Raw genomic sequence first — 12,386 nt, forward strand, 5'->3', positions numbered from 1 at the left:
CAGATCCCGCATCTCGTGGCGGCCGCGGGCGGCGTCCTGCAGCAGCCCACCTCGGCTGCCGACCTGTTCCAGCCCCACCAGGCGGCGGCCGCCGCCGCGCCCGCCCCCGCGCCCGCGCCCCAGCAGCACCTGCCGCAGCACGGCCACCACCACCAGCAGCAACAGCACCACCAGCACCAGCACCACCGCGTCGCCACGTCGGTCGCTTCCGTGCACCACGGTCACCATGCCGTCGGCGCGCAGGCTACGCTCCCGCAACGCAAGGCTGGCGGCAAGAGGCGCAAGGTGCCTCCGCAGACTGTCGCGTCGATGCTGCACGTTGCGCAGCAGCAGCAGCAGCAACAGCAACAGCAGCAGCAGCAACAGCTGCAGGTATTTGGACTGTTCACAAAATCGGGCGGTTTCATTGTTTCAAAATGGTAAAGAGCTGCAATCAGTTGTTGTTTCCATTTTAGCTTCATTAGAGCAGATCCCTATTTTGGCTAGTAACTGGCCATTATCGAAGCTGAAATCAGAGAATATGTGGAATTTACACAGACTAGACAACTGCCGTAGGGGGACACAGAGCCCTCTTCAAAATATATATATATATATATATATATATATATATATATATATATATATCTAGAAAGAAAGATGATGAAACTTACCAAACAAAAGCGCTGGCAGGTCGATAGACACACAAACAAACACAAACATACACACAAAATTCTAGCTTTCGCAACCAATGGTTGCCTCGTCAGGAAAGAGGGAAGGAGAAGGAAAGACAAAAGGATATGGGTTTTAAGGGAGAGGGTAAGGAGTCATTCCAATCCCGGGAGCGGAAAGACTTACCTTAGGGGGAAAAAAGGACAGGTATACACTCGCACACACACACATATCCATCCACACATACACAGACACAAGCAGACATTTGTAAAGGCAAAGAGTTTGGGCAGAGATGTCAGTCGGGGCAGATGTACAGAGGCAAAGATGAAGTTGAAAGACAGGTGAGGTATGAGCGGCGGCAAATTGAAATTAGAAATTAGCGGAGATTGAGGCCTGGCGGATAGCGAGAAGAAAGGATATGCTGAAGGGCAAGTTCCCATCTCCGGAGTTCTGACAGGTTGGTGTTAGTGGGAAGTATCCAGATAACCCGGACGGTGTAACACTGTGCCAAGATGTGCTGGCCGTGCACCAAGGCATGTTTAGCCACAGGGTGATCCTCATTACCAACAAACACTGTCTGCCTGTGTCCATTCATGCGAATGGACAGTTTGTTGCTGGTCATTCCCACATAGAACACTTCACAGTGTAGGCAGGTCAGTTGGTAAATCACGTGGGTGCTTTCACACGTGGCTCTGCCTTTGATCGTGTACACCTTCCGGGTTACAGGACTGGAATAGGTGGTGGTGGGAGGGTGCATGGGACAGGTTTTACACCGGGGGCGGTTACAGGGGTAGGAGCCAGAGGGTAGGGAAGGTGGTTTGGGGATTTCATAGGGATGAACTAAGAGGTTGCGAAGGTTAGGTGGACGGCGGAAAGACACTCTTGGTGGAGTGGGGAGGATTTCATGAAGGATGGATCTCATTTCAGGGCAGGATTTGAGGAAGTCGTATCCCTGCTGGAGAGCCACATTCAGAATCTGATCCAGTCCCGGAAAGTATCCCGTCACAAGTGGGGCACGGAAGGTTCCGGGTTTGAGGAGATGAGGATGTGGCTCTGGTTATTTGCTTCTGTACCAGGTCGGGAGGGTAGTTGCGGGATGCGAAAGCTGTTTTCAGGTTGTTGGTGTAATGTTTCAGGGATTCCGGACTGGAGCAGATTCGTTTGCCACGAAGACCTAGGCTGTAGGGAAGGGACCGTTTGATGTGGAATGGGTGGCAGCTGTCATAATGGAGGTACTGTTGCTTGTTGGTGGGTTTAATGTGGACGGACGTGTGAAGCTGGCCATTGGACAGGTGGAGGTCAACGTCAAGGAAAGTGGCATGGGATTTGGAGTAGGACCAGGTGAATCTGATGGAACCAAAGGAGTTAAGGTTGGAGAGGAAATTCTGGAGTTCTTCTTCACTGTGAGTCCAGATCACGAAAATGTCATCAATAAATCTGTACCAAACTTCGGGTTGGCAGGCCTGGGTAACCAGGAAGGCTTCCTCTAAGCGACCCATGAATAGGTTGGCATACGAGGGGGCCATCCTGGTACCCATGGCTGTTCCCTTTAATTGTTGGTATGTCTGGCCTTCAAAAGTGAAGAAGTTGTGGGTCAGGATGAAGCTGGCTAAGGTAATGAGGAAAGAGGTTTTAGGTAGGGCGGCAGGTGATCGGCGTGAAAGGAAGTGCTCCATCGCAGCGAGGCCCTGGACATGCGGAATATTTGTGTATAAGGAAGTGGCATCAATGGTTACAAGGATGGTTTCCGGGGGTAACAGACTGGGTAGGGATTCCAGGCGTTTGAGAAAGTGGTTGGTGTCTTTGATGAAGGATGGGAGACTGCATGTAATGGGTTGAAGGTGTTGATCTACGTAGGCAGAGATGCGTTCGGTGGGGGCTTGGTAACCAGCTACAATGGGACGGCCGGGATGATTGGGTTTGTGAATTTTGGGAAGAAGGTAGAAGGTAGGGGTGCGGGGTGTTGGTGGGGTCAGGAGGTTGATGGAGTCGGGTGAAAGGTTTTGTAGGGGGCCTAAGGTTCTGAGGATTCCTTGAAGCTTCGCCTGGACATCAGGAATGGGATTGCCTTGGCAAACTTTGTAAGTAGTGTTGTCTGAAAGCTGACGCAGTCCCTCAGCCACATACTCCCGACGATCAAGTACCACAGTTGTGGAACCCTTGTCCGCCGGAAGAATGACGATGGATCGGTCAGCCTTCAGATCACGGATAGCCTGGGCTTCAGCAGTGGTGATGTTGGGAGTAGGATTAAGGTTTTTTAGAAGGATTGAGAGGCAAGGCTGGAAGTCAGAAATTCCTGGAAGGTTAGGAGAGGGTGATTTTGAGGAAGAGGAGGTGGGTCCCGCTGTGACGGAGGACGGAACTGTTCCAGGCATGGTTCAATTTGGATAGTGTCTTGGGGAATTGGATCATTAGGAGTAGGATTAGGATCATTTTTCTTCGTGGCAAAGTGATATTTCCAGCAGAGAGTACGGGTGTAGGACAGTAAATCTTTGACGAGGGCTGTTTGGTTAAATCTGGGAGTGGGGCTGAAGGTGAGGCCTTTGGATAGGACAGAGGTTTCGGATTGGGAGAGAGGTTTGGAGGAAAGGTTAACTACTGAATTGGGGTGTTGTGGTTCCAGATTGCGTTGATTGGAATTTTGAGGTTTTGGAGGGAGTGGAGCTGGAAGTGGGAGATTGAGTAGATGGGAGAGACTGGGTTTGTGTGCAATGAGAGGAGGTTGGGGTTTGCTGGAAAGGTTGTGAAGGGTGAGTGAGTTGCCTTTCCGGAGGTGGGAAACCAGGAGATTGGATAGTTTTTTAAGGTGGAGGGTGGCATGCTGTTCTAATTTGCGGTTGGCCTGTAGGAGGATGCTCTGAACAACAGGTGTGGATGTGGGAGAGGAAAGATTGAGGATTTTTATAAAGGATAGGAGTTGATGGGCGTGTTGATTGGCTGAGTGGATGTGTAGGTGAAGGATTAGGTGGGTGAGGGCAATGGATTGTTTGGTTTGGAACTGGTATAGGGACTGATGGAAAGAAGGGTTGCAGCCAGAGATGGGAACTTTAAGTGTGAGGCCTTTGGGGGTGATGCCAAATGTCAGACAAGCCTGAGAAAATAAAATATGGGAGTGTAATCTGGCTAGGGCGAAGGCATGTTTGCGGAGGGAATGTAAATAAAACTTAATGGGGTCGTTGTGAAGGTGTTGTGAGGGTGACATGGTACTAGAAGGTGGAAAGTGGAACACGAGGCTGAAATGAAAATGAAAATAAATATGAAAAAATATATGGGGAGAGATAAAGGTAAAATTAGAAAGCAAATGGAGATCTGGTGTGAAAAAAGGCGAAAAAGGGTTGGTTAGGGCTGGGCTATGTTGATCCTGTGGTGAACTTGTGTAGGTAGATAATGATGTGCATAAAGGTTAGGTGGTTGTGTTGCCGCCAAAACACGTTAAAGGGTGGAGAAATTCGGGAAAATTTCGAAAAAACTACGTGAGGATGTATTAAAAGGAGTGGTTTGGTGGTGGCAGATTATGGAAATGAAGCTAACAATTGTTTGATGAAGAAATAATGACGTTAAAACCTGTGGGAAGCGGCTAAAAATGATCGGTGATGTGAGAAAAACGGAAATGGAAATAAAGCAAAAGTTATTAAAACTGCCGAAAGGGTTGTTTAATAGCTAAAAGGAACTGTTTGTGGACTGGAAACGGTGGATTTTATAGCAGCAAAGCGGGGAAAAAAAAAAAAAAAAATTTTTTTTTTTTGGTTATGGTTTCGAAGTGATTTGCGTATTATTACGTATTATTGAGTGTATATCGACGGGATAAAAAAAAAAAAAAAAAAAAAAAAAAAAAAAAAAAAAAAAAAAAAAAAAAAAAAACCACCTTAATCCTACTCCCAACATCACCACTGCTGAAGCCCAGGCTATCCGTGATCTGAAGGCTGACCGATCCATCGTCATTCTTCCGGCGGACAAGGGTTCCACAACTGTGGTACTTGATCGTCGGGAGTATGTGGCTGAGGGACTGCGTCAGCTTTCAGACAACACTACTTACAAAGTTTGCCAAGGCAATCCCATTCCTGATGTCCAGGCGAAGCTTCAAGGAATCCTCAGAACCTTAGGCCCCCTACAAAACCTTTCACCCGACTCCATCAACCTCCTGACCCCACCAACACCCCGCACCCCTACCTTCTACCTTCTTCCCAAAATTCACAAACCCAATCATCCCGGCCGTCCCATTGTAGCTGGTTACCAAGCCCCCACCGAACGCATCTCTGCCTACGTAGATCAACACCTTCAACCCATTACATGCAGTCTCCCATCCTTCATCAAAGACACCAACCACTTTCTCAAACGCCTGGAATCCCTACCCAGTCTGTTACCCCCGGAAACCATCCTTGTAACCATTGATGCCACTTCCTTATACACAAATATTCCGCATGTCCAGGGCCTCGCTGCGATGGAGCACTTCCTTTCACGCCGATCACCTGCCGCCCTACCTAAAACCTCTTTCCTCATTACCTTAGCCAGCTTCATCCTGACCCACAACTTCTTCACTTTTGAAGGCCAGACATACCAACAATTAAAGGGAACAGCCATGGGTACCAGGATGGCCCCCTCGTATGCCAACCTATTCATGGGTCGCTTAGAGGAAGCCTTCCTGGTTACCCAGGCCTGCCAACCCGAAGTTTGGTACAGATTTATTGATGACATTTTCGTGATCTGGACTCACAGTGAAGAAGAACTCCAGAATTTCCTCTCCAACCTTAACTCCTTTGGTTCCATCAGATTCACCTGGTCCTACTCCAAATCCCATGCCACTTTCCTTGACGTTGACCTCCACCTGTCCAATGGCCAGCTTCACACGTCCGTCCACATTAAACCCACCAACAAGCAACAGTACCTCCATTATGACAGCTGCCACCCATTCCACATCAAACGGTCCCTTCCCTACAGCCTAGGTCTTCGTGGCAAACGAATCTGCTCCAGTCCGGAATCCCTGAAACATTACACCAACAACCTGAAAACAGCTTTCGCATCCCGCAACTACCCTCCCGACCTGGTACAGAAGCAAATAACCAGAGCCACATCCTCATCTCCTCAAACCCGGAACCTTCCACAGAAGAACCCCAAAAGTGCCCCACTTGTGACGGGATACTTTCCGGGACTGGATCAGATTCTGAATGTGGCTCTCCAGCAGGGATACGACTTCCTCAAATCCTGCCCTGAAATGAGATCCATCCTTCATGAAATCCTCCCCACTCCACCAAGAGTGTCTTTCCGCCGTCCACCTAACCTTCGCAACCTCTTAGTTCATCCCTATGAAATCCCCAAACCACCTTCCCTACCCTCTGGCTCCTACCCCTGTAACCGCCCCCGGTGTAAAACCTGTCCCATGCACCCTCCCACCACCACCTATTCCAGTCCTGTAACCCGGAAGGTGTACACGATCAAAGGCAGAGCCACGTGTGAAAGCACCCACGTGATTTACCAACTGACCTGCCTACACTGTGAAGCGTTCTATGTGGGAATGACCAGCAACAAACTGTCCATTCGCATGAATGGACACAGGCAGACAGTGTTTGTTGGTAATGAGGATCACCCTGTGGCTAAACATGCCTTGGTGCACGGCCAGCACATCTTGGCACAGTGTTACACCGTCCGGGTTATCTGGATACTTCCCACTAACACCAACCTGTCAGAACTCCGGAGATGGGAACTTGCCCTTCAGCATATCCTTTCTTCTCGCTATCCGCCAGGCCTCAATCTCCGCTAATTTCTAATTTCAATTTGCCGCCGCTCATACCTCACCTGTCTTTCAACTTCATCTTTGCCTCTGTACATCTGCCCCGACTGACATCTCTGCCCAAACTCTTTGCCTTTACAAATGTCTGCTTGTGTCTGTGTATGTGTGGATGGATATGTGTGTGTGTGCGAGTGTATACCTGTCCTTTTTTCCCCCTAAGGTAAGTCTTTCCGCTCCCGGGATTGGAATGACTCCTTACCCTCTCCCTTAAAACCCATATCCTTTTGTCTTTCCTTCTCCTTCCCTCTTTCCTGACGAGGCAACCATTGGTTGCGAAAGCTAGAATTTTGTGTGTATGTTTGTGTTTGTTTGTGTGTCTATCGACCTGCCAGCGCTTTTGTTTGGTAAGTTTCATCATCTTTCTTTCTAGATATATTTTTCCCACGTGGAATGTTTCCCTCTATTATATATATATATATATATATATATATATATATATATATATATATATATATATATATATATATATTAGGCTGTGGCCCAAGAGATATTTCTTTACCTTATGCTTCATCTTTAATGCTGGAGACATCATCACAGGCTTCAAAGACTCGGACAGCAGTTTCAAACTTGAAACAATCTCAGTAAACCAAACTGGTGCAACATCTCCAGCATTACGAGACAAAATATTATTAATAGAAATATGCCTTAGACCATGGCCTAAACCCCAAGAAATATCTCTTGGGCCACAGCCTAATATATATATATATATATATATATATATATATATATATATATATATATATATATATATATATATATATAATAGAGGGAAACATTCCACGTGGGAAAAATATATCTAGAAAGAAAGATGATGAAACTTACCAAACAAAAGCGCTGGCAGGTCGATAGACACACAAACAAACACAAACATACACACAAAATTCTAGCTTTCGCAACCAATGGTTGCCTCGTCAGGAAAGAGGGAAGGAGAAGGAAAGACAAAAGGATATGGGTTTTAAGGGAGAGGGTAAGGAGTCATTCCAATCCCGGGAGCGGAAAGACTTACCTTAGGGGGAAAAAAGGACAGGTATACACTCGCACACACACACATATCCATCCACACATACACAGACACAAGCAGACATTTGTAAAGGCAAAGAGTTTGGGCAGAGATGTCAGTCGGGGCAGATGTACAGAGGCAAAGATGAAGTTGAAAGACAGGTGAGGTATGAGCGGCGGCAAATTGAAATTAGAAATTAGCGGAGATTGAGGCCTGGCGGATAGCGAGAAGAAAGGATATGCTGAAGGGCAAGTTCCCATCTCCGGAGTTCTGACAGGTTGGTGTTAGTGGGAAGTATCCAGATAACCCGGACGGTGTAACACTGTGCCAAGATGTGCTGGCCGTGCACCAAGGCATGTTTAGCCACAGGGTGATCCTCATTACCAACAAACACTGTCTGCCTGTGTCCATTCATGCGAATGGACAGTTTGTTGCTGGTCATTCCCACATAGAACGCTTCACAGTGTAGGCAGGTCAGTTGGTAAATCACGTGGGTGCTTTCACACGTGGCTCTGCCTTTGATCGTGTACACCTTCCGGGTTACAGGACTGGAATAGGTGGTGGTGGGAGGGTGCATGGGACAGGTTTTACACCGGGGGCGGTTACAGGGGTAGGAGCCAGAGGGTAGGGAAGGTGGTTTGGGGATTTCATAGGGATGAACTAAGAGGTTGCGAAGGTTAGGTGGACGGCGGAAAGACACTCTTGGTGGAGTGGGGAGGATTTCATGAAGGATGGATCTCATTTCAGGGCAGGATTTGAGGAAGTCGTATCCCTGCTGGAGAGCCACATTCAGAATCTGATCCAGTCCCGGAAAGTATCCCGTCACAAGTGGGGCACTTTTGGGGTTCTTCTGTGGAAGGTTCCGGGTTTGAGGAGATGAGGATGTGGCTCTGGTTATTTGCTTCTGTACCAGGTCGGGAGGGTAGTTGCGGGATGCGAAAGCTGTTTTCAGGTTGTTGGTGTAATGTTTCAGGGATTCCGGACTGGAGCAGATTCGTTTGCCACGAAGACCTAGGCTGTAGGGAAGGGACCGTTTGATGTGGAATGGGTGGCAGCTGTCATAATGGAGGTACTGTTGCTTGTTGGTGGGTTTAATGTGGACGGACGTGTGAAGCTGGCCATTGGACAGGTGGAGGTCAACGTCAAGGAAAGTGGCATGGGATTTGGAGTAGGACCAGGTGAATCTGATGGAACCAAAGGAGTTAAGGTTGGAGAGGAAATTCTGGAGTTCTTCTTCACTGTGAGTCCAGATCACGAAAATGTCATCAATAAATCTGTACCAAACTTCGGGTTGGCAGGCCTGGGTAACCAGGAAGGCTTCCTCTAAGCGACCCATGAATAGGTTGGCATACGAGGGGGCCATCCTGGTACCCATGGCTGTTCCCTTTAATTGTTGGTATGTCTGGCCTTCAAAAGTGAAGAAGTTGTGGGTCAGGATGAAGCTGGCTAAGGTAATGAGGAAAGAGGTTTTAGGTAGGGCGGCAGGTGATCGGCGTGAAAGGAAGTGCTCCATCGCAGCGAGGCCCTGGACATGCGGAATATTTGTGTATAAGGAAGTGGCATCAATGGTTACAAGGATGGTTTCCGGGGGTAACAGACTGGGTAGGGATTCCAGGCGTTTGAGAAAGTGGTTGGTGTCTTTGATGAAGGATGGGAGACTGCATGTAATGGGTTGAAGGTGTTGATCTACGTAGGCAGAGATGCGTTCGGTGGGGGCTTGGTAACCAGCTACAATGGGACGGCCGGGATGATTGGGTTTGTGAATTTTGGGAAGAAGGTAGAAGGTAGGGGTGCGGGGTGTTTGTGGGGTCAGGAGGTTGATGGAGTCGGGTGAAAGGTTTTGTAGGGGGCCTAAGGTTCTGAGGATTCCTTGAAGCTCCGCCTGGACATCAGGAATGGGATTGCCTTGGCAAACTTTGTAAGTAGTGTTGTCTGAAAGCTGACGCAGTCCCTCAGCCACATACTCCCGACGATCAAGTACCACAGTTGTGGAACCCTTGTCCGCCGGAAGAATGACGATGGATCGGTCAGCCTTCAGATCACGGATAGCCTGGGCTTCAGCAGTGGTGATGTTGGGAGTAGGATTAAGGTGGTTTTTTTTTTTTTTTTTTTTTTTTTTTTTTTTTTTTTTTTTTTTTTTTTTTTTTTTTTTTTTGAGAAGGATTGAGAGGCAAGGCTGGAAGTCAGAAATTCCTGGAAGGTTAGGAGAGGGTGATTTTGAGGAAGAGGAGGTGGGTCCCGCTGTGACGGAGGACGGAACTGTTCCAGGCATGGTTCAATTTGGATAGTGTCTTGGGGAATTGGATCATTAGGAGTAGGATTAGGATCATTTTTCTTCGTGGCAAAGTGATATTTCCAGCAGAGAGTACGGGTGTAGGACAGTAAATCTTTGACGAGGGCTGTTTGGTTAAATCTGGGAGTGGGGCTGAAGGTGAGGCCTTTGGATAGGACAGAGGTTTCGGATTGGGAGAGAGGTTTGGAGGAAAGGTTAACTACTGAATTGGGGTGTTGTGGTTCCAGATTGCGTTGATTGGAATTTTGAGGTTTTGGAGGGAGTGGAGCTGGAAGTGGGAGATTGAGTAGATGGGAGAGACTGGGTTTGTGTGCAATGAGAGGAGGTTGGGGTTTGCTGGAAAGGTTGTGAAGGGTGAGTGAGTTGCCTTTCCGGAGGTGGGAAACCAGGAGATTGGATAGTTTTTTAAGGTGGAGGGTGGCATGCTGTTCTAATTTGCGGTTGGCCTGTAGGAGGATGCTCTGAACAACAGGTGTGGATGTGGGAGAGGAAAGATTGAGGATTTTTATAAAGGATAGGAGTTGATGGGCGTGTTGATTGGCTGAGTGGATGTGTAGGTGAAGGATTAGGTGGGTGAGGGCAATGGATTGTTTGGTTTGGAACTGGTATAGGGACTGATGGAAAGAAGGGTTGCAGCCAGAGATGGGAACTTTAAGTGTGAGGCCTTTGGGGGTGATGCCAAATGTCAGACAAGCCTGAGAAAATAAAATATGGGAGTGTAATCTGGCTAGGGCGAAGGCATGTTTGCGGAGGGAATGTAAATAAAACTTAATGGGGTCGTTGTGAAGGTGTTGTGAGGGTGACATGGTACTAGAAGGTGGAAAGTGGAACACGAGGCTGAAATGAAAATGAAAATAAATATGAAAAAATATATGGGGAGAGATAAAGGTAAAATTAGAAAGCAAATGGAGATCTGGTGTGAAAAAAGGCGAAAAAGGGTTGGTTAGGGCTGGGCTATGTTGATCCTGTGGTGAACTTGTGTAGGTAGATAATGATGTGCATAAAGGTTAGGTGGTTGTGTTGCCGCCAAAACACGTTAAAGGGTGGAGAAATTCGGGAAAATTTCGAAAAAACTACGTGAGGATGTATTAAAAGGAGTGGTTTGGTGGTGGCAGATTATGGAAATGAAGCTAACAATTGTTTGATGAAGAAATAATGACGTTAAAACCTGTGGGAAGCGGCTAAAAATGATCGGTGATGTGAGAAAAACGGAAATGGAAATAAAGCAAAAGTTATTAAAACTGCCGAAAGGGTTGTTTAATAGCTAAAAGGAACTGTTTGTGGACTGGAAACGGTGGATTTTATAGCAGCAAAGCGGGGAAAAAAAAAAAAAAAATTTTTTTTTGGTTATGGTTTCGAAGTGATTTGCGTATTATTACGTATTATTGAGTGTATATCGACGGGATAAAATTGTATACTGGATTACGGTAAAAAAGGGAGAAGGTGAATAGAAAGTGAAACTGCTGGCAAAAACAGAAGGAGGAAATAAGACGACAGAAAAGACTTCGAAATGTAACAGTGACAATAACAATAACGATAACAATAACAAACGTGATTGTTGGCTTCAAATTAATGATATGAATATAATAGAGGGAAACATTCCACGTGTTTGTTTGTGTGTCTATCGACCTGCCAGCGCTTTTGTTTGGTAAGTTTCATCATCTTTCTTTCTAGATATATTTTTCCCACGTGGAATGTTTCCCTCTATTATATATATATATATATATATATATATATATATATATATATATATATTAGGCTGTGGCCCAAGAGATATTTCTTTACCTTATGCTTCATCTTTAATGCTGGAGACATCATCACAGGCTTCAAAGACTCGGACAGCAGTTTCAAACTTGAAACAATCTCAGTAAACCAAACTGGTGCAACATCTCCAGCATTACGAGACAAAATATTATTAATAGAAATATGCCTTAGACCATGGCCTAAATCCCATAAAACAAAATTCACTAAGAATACAGATATGATAGTTCCTGGCTTGTACAGCTGTAATTTCGCGAGAAGTTATGTAACGTATTCAGGCATGTGTAGTTGTGTGTAAAAGTTAGTTTAATTCTGTAATTTAGTTTTCCAGTGTCTTGTTATCTCCACCCTTCTCCTCTCTTTAAGTCAAATCATCTGATGACAATTTGCTAAACAGTCAAAACTGGATGTGATACTATTTATAAGACTGGAGGCTGAGAAATGTATTAAAAAGATTTGAACTATGTGGAGTGAGATGAAACAGAGATCCATGCGTGTTCACAGATTCTTTGGGAATATTTAATTGGAGAGGGAATGAGATTTGCGCATGTGCTAGAAAAAGAGAGGCTGTGTCGAGTGTTGTGCAGGAGTGGACTTTGGTGACAGAATGGTGGAGATGCAACACCTATGATGTCAGCCCTCCACCCACTACCAGCTCTGAGGTGTAATATGCTCACCAATCACTGCCAATAGCTCACTGTTAAAATAGTGTCATAGCAGTGAGTAACCGGCAACTTTTGACCTGTGTGTAGGAGAAGGGTAGTTCTGTGCTAGTGAAATGGGGATCCTGAATTGCAGTTGTTCTATCATACTGACAGCTATGAGGTTAAAAGGTATATGCTTGAGATCCAGCACGAGCCTTGGTCAGAGAGATGGAGTGGGCAATGACTGATGCT

General features: G+C 46.4%; 1 protein-coding gene across 1 annotated transcript in view; it reads left to right on the plus strand.

The window, feature by feature from the left end:
- Nucleotides 1-244: 244 nt before the first annotated feature.
- The window catches only part of LOC124552598 (E1A-binding protein p400-like), a 47,867-nt gene continuing 35,725 nt past the window's right edge, over nt 245-12,386 (plus strand). Inside the window, exon 1 of the mRNA XM_047126923.1 lies at nt 245-372. Coding sequence (XP_046982879.1) covers nt 310-372 — 63 coding nt within the window. The 5' untranslated portion in view covers nt 245-309. The remainder of the gene's footprint in view (nt 373-12,386) is intronic.

The sequence above is a fragment of the Schistocerca americana genome, chromosome 10 (assembly GCF_021461395.2).
Source record: "Schistocerca americana isolate TAMUIC-IGC-003095 chromosome 10, iqSchAmer2.1, whole genome shotgun sequence".
NCBI classification, from domain to species: domain Eukaryota; kingdom Metazoa; phylum Arthropoda; class Insecta; order Orthoptera; family Acrididae; genus Schistocerca; species Schistocerca americana.